This window comes from Pogona vitticeps, chromosome 2, assembly GCF_051106095.1.
Source record: "Pogona vitticeps strain Pit_001003342236 chromosome 2, PviZW2.1, whole genome shotgun sequence".
NCBI lineage: Eukaryota > Metazoa > Chordata > Lepidosauria > Squamata > Agamidae > Pogona > Pogona vitticeps.
In genome coordinates, this window is record NC_135784.1 from 122,278,860 (window position 1) to 122,306,159 (window position 27,300).

General features: G+C 43.3%; 1 protein-coding gene across 1 annotated transcript; it reads right to left on the reverse strand.

Annotated features, from left to right (window-relative positions):
• Nucleotides 1-660: 660 nt before the first annotated feature.
• Nucleotides 661-27,300, reverse strand: BEST2 (bestrophin 2). The gene is made up of 10 exons (XM_072990301.2): nucleotides 27,150-27,300; nucleotides 20,363-20,541; nucleotides 10,680-10,774; nucleotides 9,567-9,800; nucleotides 7,331-7,485; nucleotides 5,515-5,592; nucleotides 4,066-4,218; nucleotides 3,233-3,313; nucleotides 2,380-2,534; nucleotides 661-1,855 (listed from the first exon to the last, which is right to left on the reverse strand). The coding sequence occupies exons 2-10, from the start codon at nucleotides 20,512-20,514 to the stop codon at nucleotides 1,255-1,257; spliced, it is 1,704 nt and encodes a 567-aa protein (XP_072846402.2). The 5' UTR covers nucleotides 20,515-20,541; nucleotides 27,150-27,300; the 3' UTR covers nucleotides 661-1,254.

A 27,300-nucleotide genomic window follows, 5' to 3' on the forward strand; every position in this document is an offset into this window, starting at 1 on the left:
TTAATTCAGCAATCCTTTTTTCCATACTGGCTTCAATAAGACTGCTCAGAGAGGTAGCCCCTCTCCCCCCTTATTGGTTGGAAGCATCCTAGGATCAGAAAGAGATCATCTGCCACAGAGTCGTACAAACAGTTGATAGCAGTAGAATGGCTTTGTGGTTCATATAAGAGATACAGGTCCTTTTAGCAACACAGTGTGCATCCAGTAATAGAAAACATCTGTAAGGAGTAGCTACTACCTAAGAAGCATTATTTGCTTGTTAAAAGTATTTGTTAATTGCTTTTCTGCCCACCAAGGCTACCAAAGCAATATACTTTAAAAATAAAGTTTCATCTGTGTTAAGGAAACTTTAAAATAGTTTTTTTTAAAAAAATAAGTGTTTAAAAATACAACAGTACATACAGTTTTGGTTGCCTCTGGTACCAGAAGTTCAGCAAGGAAGGAGAAGACCTTGTCTCCTGTATTCCTCAGCCTTTCTACTTGGGATGGTGAGACTCGTCACAGGACTTTTGTTGGAATTAGTGGGGTTTTTTAAGTAGAATTAGTTTTGATCCAACATAGCCCTGCAGACATCATTCTGTATAGTTAGATAATTAGATTGAGGGGATGAAACACAATATCCACATGAAAACAGAACTGTGTCCCCACAAAAAACATGACTCTGTATAAAATACAATTTAATAAAATAGTACAAAAGTACATCTTTAAACAGGTTATGCCCACTTAGGGAGATTTAGAAAGAAGGATATGAAATATTCCCTATATCTTCCTCTGTTTTGTCTTCTTGCTCATCCCCAGATGACTGGCACAAGAGGAAAGAACGAGACACTATAACCACCACTGGCCCTGGGTGGGCTTGTGACAGAGGGGTACCTGTAGAAACAGTTCATGGTCCACATCTACCCCCTCTTTGCTCATATCTAGTGTCTGTAGATACAAGAACAAATTAAAATGACAGTAACAGTATTTCTTCTCACTCCTTATAAGATGATCAGCCATTGATACTGCAATGAAGTCAGGTGTCTTCCCAGCCGTATCAATGCAGTAGGAGTAGCTGAAAAACCTAACATAGGTGGCCTGTGGCAATATGAACAATATAGTGTTTAAAAGATCACTCGTTCAAATTATCCTACCCAGCAGCTGCAAAGTGTTTCCACCACTCTCATGTCTTTGTCTCTGTTTTGTGCCCTGCATTAGGCAGTGCCACTATGATTAGTTATCTCCACTCAGACCTGTGGAGGCTGATATGCTAGCTCATGCCACATTTTCCTCTTCAATGGGGCTCTGTAGCCAGTGAGGGTAGCTAGCTAGCGGAAGAGCCCCCTTACCAGGGGTTTCCTTCAGGCTATGAAACAAGGAAGACTCTGAAGAGTTGTGATCTAGCAGAGGCTGTGTCACATCACTGGCTGTTTCTTGACCAGACATGTCCACAAGGGATATGGCATCTTGGGGATTAGCCACAGCATTCTCCTGAGCTCGGTCACCTAGTACCTCAGTCTGGGCCTCAGAGTGGTCAGGGTAGGCATCTGTGAGTGGGACTCCAGTGGCCTCGTGGCCAGGGTCTCCCTCGCCCTCGGAGGGGAAATTAACATTCGTGTTTGGAAGAAGCTGCCCAGGAGGGTCACAAGTGCAGTCGGTGGTCTGTGTGTCCTGACAGAGGCAGCTATAGGTGGTGGATGCCTCAGAAACACTGCTATTCTTGCGCCTCAATAGAGACAGTCGACGTCCAAAGCCGCCAGGTGTGGGGCCTGTAGAAAGCAGGCGGTTCAAGAGGTGGGCCGGAACGTGGCGGTTATGTTCAAGGCCCTCGGCAATCTCCTCAAGAGGCTGGAACTGCATGTCTTCCTTTGGTAAACTAGAAACAAATGGGTGGGGTGGGGTGGGGTGGGGTGGGGTGGGGGGAAGAATCAAAAAGATCAGATCAGTTGTCACGAGTTGCTCCAGAGCAGTTTCCCCCAATGTGTGCAATATCCCAATATGTTGTTCAACCACTACTCCCAGAATACTGCTACTGACCCTTTTGATTTGAGTGTGTATGTTGGAGGCTCGATTCCAAAAACACCTGAAAGCTGAAGCATGGGAATCGTGCACTATAGCTCACTGGTGATAGGTCTTTCACACTCCCCTCATCCTTTCACACTCACAAGGAAGGACTGGGTGGTCGTTCTATTTGCACGATCTCACTCTTGCCACTAGGGGGATTTATGACTACAGGGAGAAGATGGCAAAGTAGTCCAAAAAAGGAGGGAAGGAAAAACCAACAAGAAAGAGAGCTCAAATCGCAGGTTGAAGCCAAGTCGCAGAGGTGCACCACTTCCTTCACCAGCTACCAAACCTAAAAACTCTGTTCCTCTGCTCTATAGCGAGAACAAGCCTTACGTCATGTCAAAAGTGGAGCCCTGGAACGACGGCTGTTGCAACAGAAAAACAGTGGCTGCTGTGTATGGGGCTCTAGGATTTGAGGCATCCCAATACCGATCTTTCTCCAGGAGAGGCAGGTCCCCGTACATCTCATCCACAGCCATCATAGAGACCTGTAAAGGAAGAGGGGATGCCAGAAGACACAAGAATACTGCTCTGGGTATGTAAAGCTTGGACATGCGGTGCCCACACGATATTCAGGGCCCACATGAATCCTTGGAACTTCAAACGTAGGGACTAGTAGTGGATTTGCAATTATTGAGTAACACAGAGGATCCTGTATGTGGGGAACAGGGAATTATAATCCAGTCGTGGCGTTGAATTCTTCCCAATGTCCCGGCAGCTTCTGGCAAGGCCGATGATTTCAGGGATGGGTCCATGCTCTCTGATAATCTCACTGGATCCCTGACCGAAGTGCTAGGTAGAGCTTTTCCACCTGATATTTCGGGCTCCGACCAGGGACCCAGCTTCAGTCCTCTTCCCCATTCAGTGAGTGCGGAAATGAGGAGAGGAGTAAGGCTCTGGCTGATAACCTGGCCCACGTTACTTTCACTTCTTTCCAGTGCAGAAAGGGAAGAATCCCTTCTGTCTCTAATCAGTGATGGAAAATATCAAGAATCCCCCCTCAGAATAGCCTCCAGAAAGAGGTTTTGCAGAGAGGAGACAGAACTTGACTGGAGACCTGTGTGGATCACATAAAACCAAGAGGTTGGAAATCACTTGTTCCTCCCACCTGCTCTATGTAGGTTGGTTCTGCTATTGTATTTCAGAAGTGCTGCTTTTGTACAGAAAAAGAGAAGGGTGGAATTACCTGGAAATTCCTGTCAATCAGTAGGTTGGTTTCAAAATCGTCATCATCTTCCCCAAAAGGGTTAATGAGCTGCTCAGCCACCTGCAGGATGTACAGATCCACAATAAAGGAATGCAATACAATCAGCCTACTCAATCTCAGTGTTCAGCCGTGCATATAGCTTCCCCTTTTGTTGGCAGCAGTGTGAGAATTAGGGATGTGCCAGTTTTTTCTCTCTGTTTTGGACCCCATTTCCCAAAATTCCAATAAATCCTTGGCAGAATTCCAGGCATTCTAGTCCACAGATGCCTACATTTCACTCTCCTGGACCAGAAACTATCTCTGAGGCTGGGGGTTGGAGGTCTTGCTTCCTGTTCAAAAAAGGAAGCTGCTGCACTGCTCCCTGTGAGTCATAGTTCTTTGGGAGGCACCCTGTACAGAGTTTAAAGGGCAGCAAGATTATGACTCCTAGGAAGCATCATGGCAGCTTCTTCTTTTGTACATTAAACACAAGAAGCAAGACCTAAGACAGCTATGGAACCTCAGAGGTAGGCCTTGCTCCAGAAGAGCCCAATGTAGGGGTCCGTTAAGTGTGAGTTCGTGGGCTGAAGATCCAAGAATTAAGCATGGGGAATTCTTGGAGAATTCTAAGTGTTGGTGAAACCAAAACAAAAAACATTCCTATTGAGAACAGACATGGCAAGGGAAAGTCACCTCGATCTTTCGTCCTGCGCCCCAAGGTCTCTCCTGTTACCCTCCCAACCACGAATCAGCCTCCTTTCCTCTGCCATGGTTTTTTCCTTGCCCTACGGACACCACCTTACAAGTCTCCACCTACAGCCAACCTCTCCTACCTTGAGCCATCCCACGTAGAAAAAGAACTGCAGCAAAGTAAAAACAGGGACCCACAGATCCAGATCGTGTCCTTTATAACCCTGGTCTGGATCAAGAAATTGCCGTCCAATCAGACAGGAAACGAAGAAACTGTACACCGCAATGGTAACCACCTGTCAGGGCAGAAGAACAAGCAAGGAAAGAGGCTGAAGGGCAGTCATCAAATGTAGGCCTCTTGGCTTAAAGCCCTAGAAATTACAGATTAATTACTCTGGAGCCAGCAATTAATCTGTAGTATTGGCAATGCTCAACTTTTATAAATTGCACTTGGATTGCTATAATAGAAAAAGATTTTCAATGCTACTCTTTCTAGTGTATCTTCAGTGCATGGAAACATAGGGTATGATCAGATGGGAAAGGAGCTTGCATTTTGGACCAATTGAGGCATAGTCTGGGGAGAACATGACCCAGCCTGACCCTGATTCATGCCCAAGCAGGACCTTTTGGGTCCAATAGCAGGGCTACTTTTCTTTGGGGCTGGGCTCTAGTGATTCCTCCATGAAACCGCTACATGGGTAGGTTGCTTTAAGAGACACCGCTCCCAGCAAAGTGACCCTTTCTGGTGCAATCAGACATGGTCCTTCCTCATCATATGATCACACCCATAGTTTATTCTAATTTGCACATAAGGTTGGATGAGATCATGGATGCCAATATTTACATAATATTAGGCATAAACAAGATCCCGGCTTTCTCTTTTTAACTAATAAAAATCCATGGCCCTTAGTTATTCAGGGCATGTCCAGATGGGAGAAGTTGGAGTGGTTTGGTCTGTGCTTTAAAAATTTCTTATCCTTAGTGCGATCGAGTTTCTCATTTGAGCAATCCTTTTGTTCACACTGATCAACCTTTCTTCTCTTATGAGAAAGGTGCAGACCGATATTTAGATTGCTCCAATTTGTTCCCCCCTTTGGATTAAGGACACTCTCCTCTCCACCCACTTCTCCATCTTTTCCTGTGGCTGCCATTCAGCAGACCAAGATCCCTGTTCTAGAGCTTTGGGTCTTGAACCCAAGATGTAATTGCTGCTTCGTTACTTGGGCAGTCAAATGTATGGATACAGGGAAGTTTAAAATTGCAGGATTTGTCTACACTGACTCTTCTGACTTTCATGGCAAACTCTCACAAAGCAGAAGTTAATACTGTATACAGTTTCAGCATACGTCACTGAAGGATTAAAACAGTGACCATCAGACCTAATACAGAGTACCATACACTAATGAAAAGCCAATTAATTTTTTTCAACGTTCTTCAAGATCTTTAAAAAGGCCATTAACTGAAGTCCTATATGCTCCTCTAGGGAGAAAATTACAGGAATACAGAGGCAGCACCAAAATGTCCCTATTTCTCTGCAGAAGGAGGTTCAAACAGGACGAACAGAACCCATTTACAAATGGAAGGTAACTCACCTGAGTGTAGACTAGTGGTACACTGATCCAGTCATAGTGGTAGAGCATGCTGCATTTGCCACGAAAGATATTCAACTCCTGAAATTCAAGCAAAAACAAAAACTAGCCATGATTAAATCAGACGAGGCACAGAAATATCTACTTAACTAAACCTTTCAGTTTGTTTTCAGCCATGTTTTTGACTCAAAAACAACTTTGGTCACCCAGACAGATGAACCAGGGGGGGTGGGGTGGAGGACGGTCACACTGCTAATTTTCTTGGGCCTCCCAATGACATGTGTTAGCAGCACTCCTGCTGGAGAGGTTTGCCCAGAGTTGGGGCCACTGTGTTTTAGAGGTTCTACTCCTATTGAGAGGAGCAATTCCATAAGGTGGTGCTGTGGAACAGCTGCTTGGTCCCTTGATCCGATGTATCCTATGGGATCCCAAGAGATCCTGCCTCATCCTTCTTCCTTTCCAACATCAACGTGAGACAGCTGAGAGAGGTCATCTGGGGATCAGTGGCGAGAGAGCAGTATGCAGGTAACATCCAGACCCATTTCTCATTTTCCTCTGAGTCAGATGAGGCAGTGAAAGTGCTGAATTAATGTCTCATGTCAGGAAAGGTCCGGAGGAGGGCCAAAAACCGGAAATTTAATCTTGACAAAATGGAGGTGCCGTGAGTAGGCGGTATATAAGCAGCACGCTTTGCTTTTGCTTCATCTGCTCAGGAAGATGCTGTTTGGCCTTTTCTGAATGGGGTTCTGCTCTCTCTTTCAAGAACCAAATTCACAGCCAGGAGGTGCTCCTAGATCCAGGTTTGTCACAAGAGCTCTAACAGGTATCTGGCTGTAGAGCCAGAGGTTGGGAGTTCAATTCCCCACTGTGCCTCCTGTCAGTAAAGCCAGCTTGTGTAGCTTTGGGCAAACTGCCCAATCCCAGGATGCCCCCAGCAGAAGAGAACGGTAAACCACTTCTGAGTCCTCGCTACCTGGAAAACTCCAAAAAATGTTATCCATGCCAGTATTGTTGTTGCTGTTTTGTTCATTTATATTGCTGTGTGGTTATTGGCAGAATATAAACAAGTAACATTTCCTGTATTCACCACAGTGACAGAACACTTTGTGTTCTGCAACAGACCATGAACCAGAGAAGCAGTAGATGCTAGCAACTCCATCCTTGCAGCTCCATATCCTTAATTGTGTACTATTTATTTATTTATTTATTTATTTATTTATTTATTTATTTATTTATTTATTTAGTTAGTTAGTTAGTTAGTTAGTTAGTTAGTTAGTTAGTTAGTTAGTTAGTTAACTTACATGCTGCCCACACTACTCAAAGGTCTCTGGGTGGCTTACAACAATTTAAATGCAATAAAAAGATAAAACAATTAAAATACAATTAAAAATACAGTACTCTAAAGTTGCCATCAGGACCCACAGTTGATATTATTTCAATAAAAAATATTCTGGAACAAGAAGGTTTTGATCTGGCGCCAACACGTCATCAATGCCGGCACCAGACAAATCTCACTCAGGATGGCGTTCCATAGTCTGGGGGCGGCTGCCGAAAATAATAAAGAGCATCACTACACTTACACACTGGTTTTGTGCCAGTTTTATGGCCATGGCTTCCTTATACAGTCATGAGGATTTCAAACTTTGTTGAGAAGGTGCTGAGGGTTCTGGTAATGCACAGCATAAGACCGCCCCCTTCACTCATTCATTTACGGTCATTGGCTATGGGGTCCCCCCAAAAAACTTCAGCCTTTCCTGAGGAAGTAATAATTAAGCCAGTTTAAGTCAATAGTCCAAGGACAAGAGATTTCCAGCCTCACCTCCATAAGCAACTTGAGAGCGCAGTTATCACGTACGCGGCCTTCTTTGCGTGCCTGGGCAGCTAAGTTGGTAAACCAAACACAGGGAATCCAGTATCTGTTGTAGGAAGTGTTAAAATTTTCAAATTTCTTGCGTTCTTCCCGAGTCATGAAACCTGGCAAGAAAGGCAGAGAATACAGACTCTGTGACATCTTGTATTTTCTAGAGCAGTGGGTTCTCAATTTTGGGTCCCCAGATGTTCTTGGACTAATACTCCCAGAAGCCTTCACCACCACCTCGGCTGGCCAGAATATTCTGGGAGTTGTAGGAGCCTTGTGACACAGTGGTAAAACTGCAGTACTGTAGCCAAGACTCTATTCATGACCTGGGTTTATCCCAATGGGCTGAGGCAGCCAGCGAAACTACAGGCCAGTTAGTCTGGCAAATGTTCGAGGGAAGATGGTGGAAAGTCTCATCCAAGATAAAATCTTAAAACACATAGAAGAACAAGCCCTGCTGAGGGAAAGATCAGCACAGCTTCTGTAAGGGGAAGTCTTGCCTCACAAACCTTTTAGAATTCTTTGCAAAGGTCAACAGGCATGTGGATGTGGGCAAACCAGTGGATATTGTCTGTCTGGATTTTCAGAAGGCATTTGATGTGGTCCCTCACCAAAGGCTGCAGAGAAATCTCCATAGTCAGGGGATAAGAGGGCAGGTCCTCTTATGGACTGAGAATTGGTTGAGAACCAGGAAACAGACAGTAGGTGTCAATGGGCAATTTTCACAATGGAGAGAGGTGAAAAGCGGTGCACCCCAGGGATCTGTCCTAAGACCGATGTTTTTCAACCTGTTCATCAATGACTTGGAGACAGGGATAAGCAGTGAGGTGGCCAAGTTTGCAGATGACACAAAATTTCTCCATGTGGTGAAGACCAGAAGCAATTGTGAAGAGCTCCAGAAGGATCTCTCCAAACTGGGAGAATGGGCAGCAAAATGACAAATGTGTTTCAAGATAAGAAAATGTAAAGTAATGCACATTGGGGCAGAAAATCAAAACTTTAGTTATCAGCTCAGATTCTGAGCTGTCCATGACAGATCAGGAAAGATATCTTGGTGTGCTGGTGTACAGCTCAAGGGAGGTGTCAACCCAGTGTGGGATGGCAGTGAAGAAGGCCAATTCCATGTTAAGTATCATTAAAAAGGGGATTTAAAATAAAACAGCCAAGATTATAATGCCATTGTACAAAATGCTGGTAAGGCCGCACCCAAAGTACTGCATAGAATTCTAGTCGCTGCACCTCAAAAAAGGCATAGTGGAACTGGAAAAGGTGAAGAAGAGAACAACTAAAATGATGACTGGGCTGGGTCACCTCCCTTTTGAGGAAAGGCTACAGTACTTTGGGACTTTTTAGTCTAGAGCAGGGTTGTCCAAACTACAGCCCATGGGCCACATCTGGCCCACCTTGCCATTTTTCCTTAACCCTGTGTGTGTGCATGTGGGGTGAGCGCCTGCAGGCACGCGTGCGTGTATGCATGCATGAAGGGGGGAGGCACAGGGGGGTGAGGGGGTGCGTATGTGCATACGTATGCAGACACATTCCTGTTCCTTCAGCCCTCTAAGATGTTGAAAGTATCCAGTGTGGCTCTCAGGGTCAAAAATCTGGAGACCTCCGATCTAGAGAAAAGACGCCTGAGGGGGGACATGATTGAGACGTACAAAATTATGCAGGGGATGGATAAAGTGGATAGAGGGTAGCTCTTTTCCCTCTAATGCAATGCCAGAAATAGGGGACATTCACTCCAATTGAGTGTCAGGAGAGTGAGAACAGACAAAAGAAAATATTGCTTTACCCAGCATGTTGTTAGTCTGTGGAACCCCTTGCCACAGAATGTGGTGATGGCATCTGGCCTAGATGCCTTTAAAAGGGGATTGGTCAGATTCCTGGAGGGGAAAAGTCCATCGCAGGTTACAAGCCATGATGAGGGATATGTAATCTCCAAGCTTCAAAGGAAGGTACTTCCAAATGCCAGGTGCAGGGGAGGGGTATCAGGAGACAGGAATCTAGTTGTCTGGTGTGCTCCTAGAGGCATCTGGTGGGGAGGCAGGACTAGATGGGCCCTTGGCCTGATCCAGCAGGGCTCTTCTCATGTTCTTATGTAAGACAAACATGAGGGCAACATCCACAGTTCTCTTCTTGCTGCTTTTCCCAGAATGCTCAGCTCAATAGAAAGAAAACTCTCCGGGATTGCACCTACCTGCCTCCACAACATGGTCAATAGTGGGAAAGCGCTTGAACACAGCAGTGCTGACTGAGCGCAAGATCAGGACAGCGGAAAGACTGCAGTACCGCATGAGTGTTCGGCGGTAGAGCCGCCCTTTCTCATCAGCTCCATGCACATTCCCAGAGATAGCACACATCAGGCGGTCTGGCATAGGCATGCTGGTGTACTGGCTCCACCAGCGGTTCACCACCAGTGTCACGTAGAAGCCTGAAGGAACCGAGGAGACAGAGAGGGTTACCTTGCATCTTGCTCCACAACCCTTCATCAGGAAGCATTAACTCTCTGAGCCAAACATTAGTTGAACTAAGGCTAAGAAACAAAATATATTCTGAAAACCAAAGACCCATCCTGGAAACATAGACATTGTAAATAAGGAGAAGTGGAACCTACAACAAACTGTTGCAGCATGGAGGCCTTCTGTTTTTTTGTTTTTGTTTTTGTTTTGTCTGTTTGTTTTAAAACCACTGACCCCCCCACCCTCCACCATTTCCTTCTTCAGAATAGTCAACTAGTGCTTTGCGGCCACTCAGCAGACACGTGGGATAGTTTTGGATCTCTCCCACCCTGATTCTTTTTTCCTTTGAGAACTTGCAAGCTGCATGACCATCTTTCTTCTGAGGCACGGATGGTTCTTTCTTTCTTTCTTTTTTTTTTTTTTTTTTTTTGGCCTTTTTTGACTCTCAGTACTGAGTTCACTATTTAGGTGAGCATCATTTCCCAGGCCATGCACAGAATACCTTTCTCTTACTGCTCAATAAGCAATGCCAAGGCTGACATATTTGGGATCAAAGAACCATAACTTCCTGGCCTGGGACTCTTTGCTTTCAGGAGATTTTACCCCTAGCTGTTATCTTCTTGAAAAGCAGCCACTGGCTAAAACAAAACTAAATCACCCACACTCTAATTTTTTGAGCATTTATTTTTTCTTCTAAGCTTTGAATACTACCCTGTCTTGCTCACCACCACTATTCTGGAAGCAACAAGCTGGGTGAGTGATTTTCGGATGAAGACCTGTCCCAGGACCCAGGAGAGGGGAAGAGGTTATGGTACCATAGGAAGGGGGGGAGTGGGGTTCAAGAATCTCACCGAGAACAAAGGAGACGGGTATGAGATTGGCATAGTTGTCGCAGTAAATGACCACCTTTTCAAAGATTCGTTTCCGATCCTCACTTAAGACATAGCTAGGAGTGGCAACAAGAAGAAGAGCAGGATTAAAACAGATGCATATTTGGTCCAAGCTGGTACTTTTCAAACATGTCAAGGTTCATTTGCTTGCATTCTTTCAGAAGCCCAAATAACCTCAATTATGCCGCTAAAGGTGGACTTCAGAATCAACATCCAGGGCTCCGCAGCTTGAGGATGGGGAAAGGAGGCAAACAACAGTCAGGGAACATGGAAAGGGGCAAACAGAACCGGCAGTATCAACAACTGGACCACCAGAAGCCCTGCCATGGTCCCCTGGAACTGATATCCTTTGCTCCAACATTCTCCCTTTTTTCATCATAAGCTATGTTTTGTTGCCAAAGAGCAACTGGGCATGTGCCTGCTTACAGATGTTTTTCCATTATCTCTTCACTTTAAAAGGCACCCTCATTTTCTACAGCAAAGTGGGATTCATTCTTTAGTACTGGACAACAGAAGCAAGTGCCTTTTTTATGCCCACAGCCACAGTGGTGATTTAAGAGCAGAAATTACAGCGTGTTTATCTTTAATTTTTTTCAGTCAGAGTTTTGTTTTGTTTTTTTCACTTGTTTTGTTGTTGACACCACTTGTCAGGAATATAAATGCTCTTGCAAAGCCTGGGAAGGCAGGAGGTGAAAGAGGGGATGTTAATTGTGTACTTCACAAATTAAGGAGTGCACCTGGCCATGAGAAGTAAACCCAAGTCTGGTTTAGATGGGAAATGTTACATTTTTGCATGACAGCTCCCAGGATACTATACCACACCCAGGGTGGAGTCATTCCCAAACTCAGTGTTCCCATCTTGTGTCCAGAGCAGGGATGGGAAGAAAGGGAGGCAGAGCCTATAGATCCCTTCCTTCTAGGGCCAAAAGGTCCTGAGCCACAACACACAAAAAAGGATCTTGCTTAATTTGGTGATTATTTCTCAGATCCTTATTTCTATGACCATCACCCATGCAGCGAGGGAGCAGCCTGGGTAGGTGGGACTCATTAGCCTGGGAAGGCAGCCCATCTAGGAGAAGGAAAACTCTGATTTCAAACCCCCGTGCTATGAGGAGGCGCTGCCACAACCCATGCGACGAGGGAGCAGCCCAGGTAGGTGAGGCTTATCAGCCTGGGAAGGCAGCCCATCTAGCAGAAAGAAAACTCCGATTTCAAACCTCCACTGCCTTGCGGCTATATCCCCTCATGGAAAAGGCTTCAGGAGTAAACCTCGAGGCAAAATCCGGAGCTGGAGTCCCAGAGGCAGTTCGTATTGTTATGACAACTCCTGCGACATTGCTGGAACCAGTTGTATTGGCTCTTGCCTTTCCATTGGACCATTTCAGCAATGTGGAGAGGGGGGATTTACTGCTTGGGTAACAGCCTATCCTCCATATTATTTTACCCAAGCTTCGTGCTCTGGAGAGGACACTCCAGCTTCGCATACAGAGTTAACTTCCTCCATACAGAGCACATTACCGTAGTCTCTTGAGACTGAAGGATGCCTATGTAAAATTTCCATGAACGTTCTAAATAGAACCATTCAAACTGAATGAGGGCCAAAAAAAAAAAAAAAAACCACACTCAAGCTCTCAATGGAATTGTGGGTTGGTTTACAATGTTTAAGAAAAATGGGACATAACTTTTTAGCACTCTTGAAACATATTTTCAAAAACAGGCACCAGAAATCTGTTGGTGACTTGTACCTGTAGAAGTTAAATTGTGTCACTCACGTTAGCAAATGGCCACTAACTAATGAAGCTAGAACTGGTTGTTCTGAGTTTTTCGGGCTCTTTGGCCATGTTCTGAAGGTTATTCTTCCTGATGTTTCGCCAGTCTCTGTGGTCGGCATCTTCAGAGGACAGCAACCTGTACTCACAGGTTGCTGTCCACTGAAGATGCCGACCACAGAGACTGGCGAAAAGTCAGGAAGAACAACCTTCAGAACACGGTCAAAGAGCCCAAAAAAACCCAGAACAACCATTAGATCCCAGCCGTGAAAGCCTTCGTGAATATATTGAAGCCTGAACTCCTGATCAGCATGTTTGTTTGTTTTGTGATTTTGTTGGTTGGGTCCCGTTTCAGTTTTCTGTAGGTGGTGGGGTCTAGAAGTTCCCTGATTTGTCCTTGTATTCTCTTCTAATGGTGCTCTCCTAGCATTCTTTGCTCCTTGCCTTGGCTATCTTTTCTGGCTATTATTTATACCCTTATCTCCCCTTCATCAGCTATCAACAATCCTTTTTGACAGGTTTGAGCTAAACCTGAAGGAATTGTTAAATACAGTTTTTGTACATAGCAATAAGTATTTATCAGAATCAGTACTATAGAATGAAGTAAGGCAAGAATTTATACAGCTGAGTAAATTATAACAGCTGTGAGAGCAATCCCAGGATTGGCTAACCCTGGGATAAAGCTAGCAGACCTAGCACACACACTCTGTGGTGGTGTGGGTTGGTATCGTCGTGGATTGCTGTTGTCATGTTGCTGTGCTGGAGTATCCTGGAAGAAGCTGTGTCTTCGTGATGTATATTGGAAGAAGAACTCTGGCTACTGGACTGAACATATGGTATTTGACTGCTGAACTAATTTACAAGGACTTTGACTCTGATTTATGCATTGAACTCTGTGGAAACTGCTGTGTATGACTTCGGGACTGGAAACAAAGACTAAGCTGTACATGTATGTATATATCCTGTTAATAATACAACTATTCTGCTATCATCACTGCTTTATTGCTTGGCATCTTCATCTCTCAGGGAAGTTCTTTTGGTTAGCGCCACCTGGTGCATCCTGGTAATACCGCAACTCTTTCAATGGTTATGGGCCCAGGTATATGCCCAGGTATACACCCAGGAAGCTACTAAAGAGATTGTTGACCTGAGAAAATCCAGAAGAAAGGAGCCAAGAAGTGTACAAGCAGCAGAAGTGAGTAAAAACAGCTTTGTCTACAGTCTGTGAAAATGGCAAGTGAAATGTTAATGTCAGGATTGAGTATTAAGAAGCTAAATGGAGAAAACTACTCCACTTGGCAGCAGAAAGTCCAACTACTTCTCCAAAAAGAGTCATTATGGGACATTTTTGAGAATCCACCAGCTGTGCTGAATGAAAGAAAAAAGAAACAGAATTCTAAAGCACTTGCAATAATTGGGTTGACTCTAGAAGACTGTCTCCTAATCCATCTTAGAGGCCAAACTTCTGCAAAGCAGGCATGGGAGGATCTAAGGGGACTCTTTGTAAGAGTCAGCATTGGAAGCCAAATCCAAATTGTAAGAAATCTATTTCGTATCAGATTACAAACTGGTGGGAGCATGTTACAACATTTAGAGCTAATGAAAACAATGCTCATGGACTTAAGAGAGAAAAATATAGTATTTACAGAGCTACAAGAAGCTTTCATAATTCTCTCTTCACTAGACAAAACATATGACCAATTTGTATCCAATTTAGAGGTTCTTCCACAAACTGAACTGACAGGATTGAATGTAACCAGTAGGCTTATGGAGGAGGAACAGAAGAGGAAAGATAACTTGCAGCTACATGACTCCAAACCTTCTAATCATAGAAGCAAGCAGAGTGAAATTGAGGAGGAGGTCACAGCTGCAAATATTCAACCTGGAAGGTTATGCTTTGCCTGTGGTTCGAGACGACATCTGATTAAAAATTGTAAATTTAAGAAGAAAGAAAACAGCCATGACATGATAAAGACTCATCACATCTGGCAGAGACTATTTATAACACCAAACACCACAATGAAAATGGATTGTTGACTCAGGGGCCACAGCTAACATGTGTAAGGACAAGAAGCTGATATTCAATTTTCAGACAGTATTTAATCAACAAGTATTTTTGGCTAATGGTGTAAGTGCCAAAATTTTGGGCAAAGGTAAAGTAAAATTACCATGTTCTAAACAGCCGATTGATGTAATACATGTGCCAAAACTGAAACATAATTTACTATCAGTTAGCTCATTAGCTAAAGAAGGCTTTACTAGCACATTCTACAAGAGTAAATGTGTAATTATTGGTGAAAATAATGAAAAGCTGACTTGCTATATTAGAAACAATCTATATAGATTGAACAGTGTAAATGCTAATAATGTCTATGAAAATGTCTGTCCACATAGGGATTGTATTCACTTGTGGCATTTGAGATTAGGTCATGCTAACTCTGACATTACGTAAGACTATAGAAAACTCAATTGGAGTAAATTTAAAGCAGTGTGATAAGTACATAAAATGCCAAGCTTGTCAATTAGCTAAAAGTAAATGTGCTCCTACTAAGAAACACAGTAATATACGAGTTGACAACATTTTAGACCTAGTATCAATGGATTTAATAGGACCTAAACGTGCGTCTTTAGGAGGAGCAAAGTACATTCTTTCAATCCAAGATCAGAAATCTAGATTCGGTTTCTGCTACTTGATGAAGGATAAAAGCTCAACACACATTGAATTTGAAAAATGGTTGAAGTTTGTGGAAAGGAAGACAAGCAGAAAAGTTAAGCAGATACAGACAGATAATGGAACTGAATTTACAAATGCAAAGTTCCAGTCAATTTTGAGCAAGCATGGGATTACTCGTAGAAAATCAGCTCCTTACACCCCAACACAAAATGCCTTCATAGAAAGAAGAGGTCAAACACTTCAAAATATGGCTGAGGCTATGATAAGAGGCAGTAAACTTTCAGAACGATATTGGGGAGAGGCTATTCTTTGTGCAAACTTTTATTTGAATATACTTTGGCACAGTGGCATAAATAATATTCCATATACTATCTGAACAGGGAGAAAACCAAATTTAAAATTTCTGCATGTATTTGGGTCACCTGCATGGGTACATATCCCTAAGGAGACAAGGAGAAAGGGTGAGAAGAAGGCTAAGCTAATGTATTTTTTGGGTTACCAACAAAATAGAAAAGCATATAGATTTGGTTTACCAGACACAAACAAAGTAATAATTAGCAGCAGTGCCTCATTTAATGAACATGTTTATTGGGACAAAATTAGTTTGCCTCCAGAAACCATCATCCACACACTAGATAGGAGAACTCACATCAAGAACAGGTGATCAAGAAAGAGACAGAACCTGTTGAACCACAGCCAGATAGCGAAATCCCTTCTACCTCAGAGGAGAGAGAATTGCCTAGGAGATCAGCCAGGGAGCATAGACCTCCAGATAGATATCAACCAGAAACTTATTGTCTTAACGTAGCAGAGCCTGAAACTTATGAAGATATTTGCAATATGCCAAAGATTGAACAAGAAAAATGGAAAGAAGCATTAGATAAGGAGTTAAATTCTCTGAAGCAGCTAAAAGTATATGAGGAAATTGAGGAACCTGCTAACTGTAAAATTATTGGGTGCATGTGGATATTTAAGAAGAAAGTTGATGCTGATGGTAATTTAAGATATAGAGCAAGGTTAGTTGCAAAAGGTTATTCTCAAACTTCTAATGATTACGATCAGGTATTTGCACCGGCATTAAGACCAGAAACCTTGAGATTCATGTTAACATATATAGCTAAACACAATCTAGTTTCTAGGCATTAGATATAGCAACAGCTTACCTATATGCAGATTTGCAACTGATCATATATATGAAGATACCACCTAGCATTGAAAAAAAAGGTAAATGTTGGCTATTGAAAAAGAGCTTATATGGATTGAGGCAGAGTGGATATGAATGGAACCAGCATTTATCTAAAACACTCAAAGGCAATGGATTTTTACAAAGGAAAAGCAGATCCATGTCTATTTATCAAAAGTGATGAGCAAGCTATTGTATTGATTTTTGTAGATGGCATTGCTCTATTTACAAAGGATGAGAAATCTGCAAATAACATAATCCAAATGCTGAAGAAAAATGATAAATTAAGGGACTTGGGTGAGATTAGCAACTACTTAGGAGTAGAAATAAAAAATATGCAAAATGATTCAAAATAGCTCAGAGAAATAAAATAATGAAGCTATTAAAGCAATAGAACATGGAAAATTGCAAAGGTGCCATCACTCCAATGACAGTAAAATTTGAAAAAGAAAGTGTAACAGATCCTGAATGTGATATTGATTTGTATAGATCTTTGATAGGTAGTTTGTTGTACCTAAGCAGATGGTCTAGACCTGATATATTTATAGCAGTAAATTTACTATCAAGAAATGTGAGCAAGCCAAACGAAAAACATTGGCAAGCTGCTAAGAGAGTATTGAGATATTTAAAAGAGACACAAAACAATTATATTTAGAACCAAAAGGAGAGTTGAACATAACTGCATACGCTGATGCAAATTATGGAAATGATATCATAACAAGAAGATCTACTTCAGGAATGACAGTTCATGTAGGTGAAAGTTTAGTAAACTGCAAAACAGCAAGACAAAAATTCATATCACTATCATCTGTTGAGTTAGAATATGCTGCACTATCAGAACTATGTACTGACCTTGTTTACTACAAAGAATTAGCACAGGATCTAGGGATAGATTTACAAGATCCAATAGCAGTTAATGAAGATAACCAGGCAGTCATTCAAATGGCAACTTCTCCAAATATTAAAAACAGGTCAAAGCACACAGATATACGATATCAAAATGTAAAACAAAGTACTGAAAATGGAATGATTAAACTGATTTACTGTGAAACAGAAAAGAATATTGCAGACTGTTTAACTAAGGTACTGGGACCCACAAAACATGAAAAAGCTTGTAACATGTTGGGAATGAAATGAATATGCATGTAAATATTCTGTAATGTGAAATACTGAAAAACAATTTAAAGCTGTATATGTGTAAGCAAAACTGAATTCAACAATTGGAGGAGATTGACAGGTTTGAGCTAAACCTGAAGGAATTGTTAAATACAGTTTTTGTACATAGCAATAAGTATTTATCAGAATCAATACTATAGAGTGGAGTAAGGCAAGAATTTATACAGCTGAGTAAATTGTAACAGCTGTGAGAGCAATCCCAGGATTGGCTAACCCTGGGATAAAGCTAGCAGACCTAGCACACACACTCTGTGGTGGTGTGGATTGGTGTCGTCGTTTTGCTGTGCTGGAGTATCCTGGAAGAAGCCGTGTCTTCGTACTGTATATTGGAAGAAGAACTCTGGCTACTGGACTGAACATATGGTATTTGACTGCTGAACTAATTTACAAGGACTTTGACTCTGATTTATGCATTGAACTCTGTGGAAACTGCTGTGTATGACTTCGGGACTGGAAACAAAGACTAAGCTGTACATGTATGTATATATCCTGTTAATAATACAACTATTCTGCTATCATCACTGCTTTATTGCTTGGCGTATTCATCTCTCAGGGAAGTTCCTTTGGTTAGCGCCACCTGGTGCATCCTGGTAATACCGCAACTCTGTCACTTTTTGCAGGGGCTAGAAGTCCAAGGGCCTGGTGCACCAAGACATTTTTTAACAGAAATCTCTATTGTTTTTGCATCTACTGTAATTTCAAGGGCTTATAACTCAGAATCTGGCAAGATGCCATTATGATAATAAGCATCATTCTTCTGACTTAATTTTTGCAAAGCCTGGAGGAATAAAGGCCTGTAAAATAAAGCATCTGATCCTCCAAAGTACTGTAGACACAGAGGGCAGAAGTTGTAGGACCTGCAAACTTCATCTTCAGTCATATAAACACATTGCAACATAAATACATTCTGGTTATTTCAATACTCTCTTTTGTTTATGCTTTTTAATAATGTGTAAACACATTAAGTTGTTAGCGATGTTATGGTACATGGACCTTGCTGGCTGGAGAACTGCCTAATTATTTTGCAGCAATTGTAATAAACTGCTATTCAAGTTTAATTTCTAGAGTTGCTATTTCTACATCACTCTTAAATTATTTCCACACTCTATACATACAGCATTTCCCAACTTGACAATGGCACTCTCTTTAATATACAATGTCCCTGCTATGGCCGTCAGGCATACGCCTTCTGCTGCAACTGGCATCTTCTCAGCAGCAATTCACTGCAGTGAGTTACACTGTTCAACTCATACAGGTGTAAATCACCAGCAGGATTTGTTACTTCTTGTTTAAACAGGAACACGTTAGCAATGTGCTGCTACAGTACTTTTTAGCTGTTGTCTTTTTTTTAAAACCACACAGCGGGATGGAGTACAGATGACTCCCAAAAGGCAATGTTTTAAGAATGACAGGTCTGCATGACATGCTTTACTGAAAACCACAAGGGCATTTGCTTATTGCTTTGATGTTTTGGAAAAACAATATTATGCCTGGGTAACCCCCTCCCCCGAATTAAAACATTACATGTAACAATTATTAGCTATAATATACCATTCCCAAGCTATGCCCCAGAATGCTGGGAACACAGAGGAGCCATGAGCCAAGGACACCCGGGACACATCATCTGCAAAGGGCTTGACTGTGACACACAAAAGGACAGGTATGTATCCTGCACCCACTTGTGTTCAAACTTGGCGACATATATGGTCAGATGGTTGCCAGATCTAGGATGCCAGTCCACCTCCCTTTGTCATAGAAGAGTCTCCCTGGGCAGGAGAATCATAGTGGAGTATGCAAAAGTCACCACCTGAGCAGATACTGAATCCACCACCAAGGTATAGGGTTGAAAACTGAGGCTATGCAATTCCAGGTCAAGGAGGAAGGAAGGGTAGGGCCAGAAGAAGACAGAAGTGCCATGAATGCTTCCACACATTCCTCAACAGGGCCACCATGTAATTCCAGCATAACACAAGTAAATAAGAAGCAGAGACAGGTATCTATGGTCAGAATGTTATCTGGTGGTTGTGGAAGAACACCACGGTGTTCACGAAAACGAGAAGGCAGAAGGTAGCGTTCAAATTCTGTTTGCGTGCTCTTTGCTCTACTCAGACTCCCCTTCTTAAAAATCAGTAAAAACAGGGGAAATGCTGCTCCTGGAAGCATCCAGGAATAGTGATTCACCCTTTAAGTAGGTCCCTGGAGTGTTTAGCACCCAAAGAGACCTGTTTGTCAAAGCAGAAAGTGAACTTTGGATAAATTCCAGAGTCACAGCTTCCGTTTGTGTGTGTATGTGTATGTGCGTGTATGTTTTTGGCTATTTGTGTGGCTCCTGGAGGTTCCTGGCAGAGAACGTGGGCACCAGAACAGCCCAAGCTGTCCTCTCCTGACTTATATAAAGTCTAACTGCTTCAAGTTATTTCAGGGTTGCCTGCAAACAAGGTACTAATTACAGTTTTGCAACAACAATAAAAGGAGGTGAGGTTTGGCAATGGCATATTTATATAGGTCCTCCCCAACCCTCTCCACACTGTAGACTCCTTGGATCAAGGTTGTGACAAGGACTTTATAAAAGCAAAAAGCTCCTTGGTCAAAATATTTTTTTAAAAAGCGAACAAACCTTCTCATTTTAAGATTTTTGCTCAGGACAATCAATGCTTACACTTGGGCAATGAACATTCTGGACTGGTTCCAGGCACTGCGTTGGCAAAACAATTAGCCCTGAACATAAGGGAGGTGGTTTGACAACCAGAGGATCTGCCTTCCTCTTTCACTTGTGTTGTGCCAGAATGCCACGATCAGAGGCATGAGAGTGTCTCCCATTCCCATATATGCCTATATTCACCGATAAGTAAGGCTGAGTCCCATGTACGAAGTCGAGAAGACCAGGAACTCTTTGTAGAGCAACTTGTAGATGCTTCCACGCCAGAGGGTCAGCAACTTGTAGAAGCCACCAAAGCGAGCATTGGCCACCCGGGCTGTGTATGTGACAGTCATGGCGGGTCAGAAAGAGATCTGGTGGGCCTGCAATACAAGGAGAAGCAGAGTTCAGTCTTTATGATGGCAAACAACTCACCAGCAGCATCCCCAAGTCTGCTTCTCAGAACAGGCCTTGCGGCTTTGCCCTGCCCTTCCTTGAGCAGCAGCCTCCGCTCTGTGACCCAACGGGAGGCAATGAGCAACTTGTGGTCTTCCAGAAATTACTGGATTATACCTCCCAGTATCTCTCACCCATGGACTGTACAGTACCGAGATTTGAACTGTAGCAACCTCTGGAGTCTCACAAGTCTGCTGCTGGGAGGAGATCATATTAAACCTGAACTTTCTCTTTCCCTCATCATCACTCCTTCGTCTAAACAGGAGGAATATTTGGGAGACTGTCTTATCTGTCCCTGTGCAAGGGGGATCTCCTCTGGACATTCACTCATTCTCCTCTCTTGGTGAGTAAAAGGACATTCTGTTGTGATAAATACAAGTATAATATTCTATTGTATGGGATTCCTTCTCCCCATTAGTTACTTCTTACAACAAGGGAGATGGGGAATACAAAGACTAAAGGAGGCACTTGAAAAACTAGCATTTATGGTCTGAAACCCTCTTGCTTAATGTAGTAATTTACATTAAAGTAGGCCCTACCTATCAGTAGAGACTGGTGAGTCAACTCCTCCATAATAGGACTAATGATTCAACTGGGTCTAATCTAGTTGTAACTTATGCTAAAGTAGGTTGCAGCTAGAGTAGGCCCATTTGAATTAATGGAACCTACAGAGTTGTTGACACACTAAAACCCCACTGATTCAGTGGGCCTAAACTAGTGTGACTTACTACACTAAGCAACAGGATTTCAACCAGTGTCCTAAGCCTTTTGTAACATATGAAATCTATATGGTTTGAGTGTATGCAAGTGTGTATGCACACATTTGTGTGAGCATGACACAAACACACATATATGCCACACCATTTGGAGCCTGTGGACCGCACAGAGGTAGTATCACTGAATTTCAGGAAGGTATCCCCCACTTGGTTACCAGATACCCATTACCTGTCTACCTGGATACAGAAGGGGAGACGATGCTTTCTCTAAAAATAAGGCATAGCATAATCTCAAGCAGTGTGAAAAAATAGCTGGAAATTTGTCCCATGCAGAGCACAAAGGAATCCATATGAATAACATACTCATACAAGCCAGCGTTCACTGGGAAGTTATACAAGTACAAAAATAAACAACATAAATAAGTAGCTGAAGAAGAACAGTAAAGATTCCGCAGAGGACGGGGTATCTGCCAGTCTAGGGGCAGAACAGCCCAGCTCTAGGGGCCGAGCCTGTACAGTGGGAAAGTATTTTTGTACAGTACTTTGATGGGTTCCAGCATAAAACATGATAATCAGAGAGTATAACAAATGTACTGTGTAACAGCAAACAAATAGAACAGTGCTGCTTGTTAATTATGTTCTGCACCAACTGGAGTCAGTAGTAAAAACGTTTCAGAATCATTAGATCACATTTGATCGGGCTCCCCTGCCCTGCAGTAACAGCCTGTCGCTATGCCTAAGCACGTAGAACTCAAATAATCTCACCCAGCTGCTGACCCCCCTCCCTGCACCTCTTCCCTCCCATTTCTCCATTCTTTTGCCTGCAGGGATCTTTTTTTATTGTTCTTGTGCCCTCCTCCAGGCAGAGATGTGCCCTTGTGCACAATTTGTGCTATAAACATAATAATACCGCTATATCTGGGAGAGCAGCTCCATGCACTCAACTATGATAACAGAGAAAAAGCCCTGCAGAGGTTTTGAAGATTCCCCGGAGCTCTTTTTCCAGTTCTCTGGGTGAAAGCCCCACGAGGACTTGCTTCTGATGTACACACCGACCCCTGGGCTGTCAGACCACCTTGCTTTCCCATTTCCTTATTACATTTTTGTTCTGCCATTCCTCCGAGTTGCTCATATGTATAAAGAAGGCCAGAAGGTTCCCCCCTATTTATGACCCCATCAGTCCTGCAAGATATTTTATTTATTTTTATTTAATTATTTGATTTATATCCCGCCCATCTGGTATATTCTACCACTCTGGGCGGCTAAGAACAAACATATATACAATTAAAATAATATAAATCCATTGACATCATCATTAACAGATATGTTGGGCTGTATGGGATAGTGAATAGATCAGGCTGATCCACAAGGCTTAGTGGCCAAATTGGGATTCCTCCTGTCTCGAGCCAGACATCTAACCACTCTATCACACAGTCTCTTGGCAAGCTATAATCAGCTACAGCGGATTATATTGTCTCTCTTCACCAGCAGGAAGTAGTACCAGAAAGAACAGAATAATGTGTATCAACACAAAATAATTAATAGTGGCATCTCAACAGCAAAATCAGATATACCCAAAGAATCCATAAGAGAACCACACATGTGATTGTGCAACATTCTGAGTTTATAAATGAAATAGGCGCCATACGGTGTTCAGCCATGTCAAAAACTACTACATGTTTGCAGATAATCCACAGTGGTCTTTATTACAGCACAAAACATGCTTATTTTGAGGCAGCCATGGCTGAGGAACATGTCAGTGGTGGCAGTGGCAGCGCTGGAAGGAGCCGGTCTCCCTGGTGACCCCGCTACCACCGCGCTCCCACCCGGCCACCCTCTGGCCACCTGCCAGATGAGGTCTCTTGCCTGCCTGGTTGGCTGCTGGCCGGCAGTGGCGGCGGCTGGAGAGGGCTTTGGTAGCAGCAGTGCCCAGGGTGGGTGGGTGGCTGAGAGAAAGGGGGCTAAATGAAGCCATCATTCGTCTGCCGTCCCCTCTGTCGTGGAAGGAAGGTCAGAAGGAAAAGAGTACAGGTGAAGAGAAAGGAAAATGTATATATACAGGAGAGCAAGAGTCCAAGGGGCGGAGTGGTAAGAAGAAAAAAGGTAGACGTGGGGATAGTCGAGGCAAAGAGAGAGAGAGAGAGAGAGAGAGAGAGAGGGATGGGTCTGACCGGGAGGTTGGGGTTGGATATGGATGGAGAATCCCTGGACCCATGAATGGGAAAAGCTGATGCTCCCAGCAGAGGAAATTGAAAAGAGAAGGAACAGACACACACCCACACCCCGGAAACCATTATACAGGAGAGAGCGGGAAAGGAGAGAGTGGAACAAGAAGAGAGGAAAGAATCAGAGTGGAAGAACGGGGGAGGGAGACGGCAGGAGAGAAGACCCTTCACGTGGTGGGGTGTCGCGGCACAAGAAGCAACTATGCCAATCTCGGAGTGAAGATCGGAGATGATTCGCTGCCCTTGTCGCACCTGCCATTGCCCCGGCGACTCGGATGAGACGCTGAAACCCAACCCAGGTGGGATTGTTGGATGGACAAGGAAGTCCTGTTGCTCTCAAGAGCCAAATAGAACGAAGCCTTTCTTGCCTCCTTGACAGGGAAAGAGAGAGGTGATACTTTGACACAGTTAATATTGGCTTGGAGAGATTTGTAGTAAAGAAAGAAAGTTTAAAGCAGGACATGCACTCTGTAATTCCTTTGGGAGAGGGGGAACACAGGAGGGGGGAAAGGATGAACCCTCGCAGCATGTCTCCCCAGCCATTAAAGATGCTGCCACTGCACTCTGGACTGCTCCCATCCATGGCCCACCAGACAAATCTTGCTGACGGCAGAGGAAGCCCTGATGCAGTTTGTGCAATGGGGCACACATTGGCTACTCTTTTAAACCACAGTAAGATTTGTGCCATGTGAAGCAACAAAAGTGGCTTCACATTCCAACCCTTTTTTCCCCTGGGTGTGTAGTTGCGTCCCGAGGAGCAGGATTATTGTCATCAGAATGCTGTCATGGCACCTTTGTTTCCCACACCCCTGATTGCACAATTCAATTGTACATTGAAAGAGTGGGAAGACACGAGGCTACAAAGCACACCCATGTGCGAAACTGCATGGGGTGTTGCAGCCCAAGCCCTTGCTGGGATGGTGGTGACCTTGTCAATCCCTTGGCCTTTTGTTTTAAGCAGCAGAGAGCATGCATGTGGTGCTGGGCGGTGATGGATCAAAGCCTTAGTGGATCAGAGTCAATAAAGCAGACAGTTGCCCCATGAGAAATCTTTAGGTCATATTGCCTCCAGATTGTGTATTGCTCACCTGGCTTCAACCTTTTCCCCCTCCTTTGAATGATGAAAGAGATTTCAGAAGAAGGTTATGCTAGCTATAGGTATAATCTGTGCGTTTTCTGTTCTCAAGGAACTGTTTGTTCCTCACTTCACTGTTTGTACAACAACCCAATAATGATGTTGATTAGGGACTTCTAAAACAGATGGTGAGTTTGGAAGTGCAAATATTCATTATGAGCCTCCCCAAAGCTGACCTTCCCATCCCATGGTCCAAAAATGGAGGTGGCTAGATTGGTCCATAAAACAGGAATGGGTCTTTCACAAAGCTAATGCCTCTTAACTGCCCATTCAAACCTAATAGCAGATGCTGTCATAGTACTTGTTAATCAGAAAGTCACCAGGCTTCCACTCTGTGATCCCTGACTCTGACTATATCGCCACCCAAGATACAGTTTGATGAAGTCTGGACTGATTCGTTTCTAGAAGACAGGATGAAATGTCCATTTCTTGCCTTATCCGGCAGCCAGCAGTCCACAGAGGCCGTAGCAGGACTCTCCTGCCCCAAATCTGGTACATTCCATGGAGAGATTCTTTTCTCCTGCTTGTTTTTCCAGAGAATTGAGAAATCAGATCCCCCCCACTGTGCAGAGTGCAATCAAACCCTCCTGGCTTAATAATGACAGGCAATGCCTTTGAAGGAGGCCCATATCCCCAGCTATCTAAATGAGCACATTCATTAATGAGTAATGCTGGTGGGAGCCCGTTTTCTCCCTCCATCAAAGATCTAAGGCTGGCTTACTGCAGGAGTTAACCACTCCCTGAGGTTTAAGTGACAACAAATACTCAAAGCCCCTGTTTGTCTTTCCTTCCAGCACAACTACTAGAAAGAAAGAGGAGAGAGAGAGAGAGAGAGAGAGAGAGAGATGGGATGAAGAAAGATAATATTGCTGTCTGTGGGAGAAGAATGGGATTCAGGGTCAAAACACTGTTTTCTCATGAAATGGCAGTTAACTACCTGGAACTAGAAATTATATGAGAGCACCCAGGCCAACAAACTTGTGTGACAAGTTCTGGATTATTCTCCAAAAATTGAGTTTTCTCAGGAGCAGAGATTCTTGATTAGATTAAAGAGCAGGAAGAAATAATAGAAATCTACATTTTAGCTGCAGGTGAGAATTCTGTCTGCTGCGCCAAGGGGTGGGAGAAAATCCAGATGGATTAGTAATTCACACACTTTAAATGTTGGTGATTGTCGTCTGCATGTGCTCAAGAGGAAACTCTGAAAGACAGACGGTCTTTCTTTTTCCAGACATACCTTTATTGAGGTGCCATTTGCCCTGTCTCTCCCCAAAAGGCAAAAGCAACTCCCCAGTATATCCAAGTACTGTAAGTGTTAAAAGACAGAAAAGAAAGAAAATTGCCTGCTTTTTTTTCCAGTGTCATACACAGTCAGTATTTAACAAAACCAATTTTATTGTTAATACGATTACCAGTGTAGCTGTCCCTTAATATAGCAACCAAAAAATTCTTTCTAGCCTCAATTTTTAGTAGCCTCTCTTTCACAGAGCATCCTGTTTAGGACAAAAGTATTTCCTGCATGGCTAAAGAGAAGAAACATATGTGTATTTCTTTCTTATTTGTTCTATTTTTTCCCCAGTTTTTGAGATTTATTGCCTGACTCAAGGAAAACAAATAAACACAAAAGAGTCCTATACCATCTTAAAAGCTCCTCACATTTATAAGGGCATGTTTTTTTTCCTTTCCTGCCCACCCTTGCACCAAGCAGAATTACTCCCCTTGAAACTGAGAGGTTTTACTCCACTGCAATACCTTAAATGAGATAATTAATTCCATCTCACATGGTAGCAGACTAAGTCTGCTAGAGCGAAAACAAGATGTTGTGGGGTAGAAATTGAGTTACCGCAGGTAATTGAACTTAAACATTCACACATGCCTCAACTATAGAGCTGGGAAACTTTTAGTTTGGCCATTCATCTTCGTTTCTACTGGTTGGATTCTAATTTTGGTATGGCCATGTACAGTCTTTGATGCAATCAACCAGTTCTTCAGATGGATATCAGCATTTTATGCCTACATTCGTTGCCCAGTCTTGGAGGCTGCTGTCAGTTTTGTGTCTTTATGGATCACAAAATGACATGGATAGAACATGGCATTCCTGGCTGTCCAGCCTCCATTGATGGGACAGCATTTCAATCTGCATTTCAGTCCAAAATCCTCTTCAGTGGTGTCGACAATGACTTAGATGCCAACAACAAGGTGACCCTCTCCTTCCAGTCACATATTGAGCACATATCGCTACAGAAGGGGAAAGCAAGAGCCCAAGACACTGCCCCCCTAAGTGCAGTTCATGAGGTAATAATTTTAAAGCCCTCCTCTTTAAGGGGATAAAATAGGCGAGACAGAAGCCACACTTTTGCTGCAGCAGCAGCAAGAGTCCCCTCCCCCAAGGTTCAGGAGATCCCCCCAAGTTAAACAGCAGCCTGGGAAGGCTACAAAGCACAGATTTGACCACTAACCTGGGCAAAAGGCGCTCCGTCGCTTTGGCTTCAGTCGGGACAATTGCAAGTGGTCCAAAAAGAACAAACAACTTTGGGGAATTATTCCCAAATCCAGATTTCACCCAGTGAATGAGAAATAAACATTCTTCCAGGCAACTAAAGGACCAGT

Excerpts from the sequence above, each read along its gene's own strand:
- BEST2 (XM_072990301.2), bottom strand. The coding sequence starts at position 20,514 with ATGACTGTCACATACACAGCCCGGGTGGCCAATGCTCGCTTTGGTGGC. Across the intron at positions 9,801-10,679 it reads ACCCGTCTCCTTTGTTCTCG|GCTTCTACGTGACACTGGTG; the intron begins GTGAGATTCTTG and ends CGGTTCCTTCAG. Across the intron at positions 3,314-4,065 it reads TCTACGTGGGATGGCTCAAG|GTGGCTGAGCAGCTCATTAA; the intron begins GTAGGAGAGGTT and ends TACATCCTGCAG.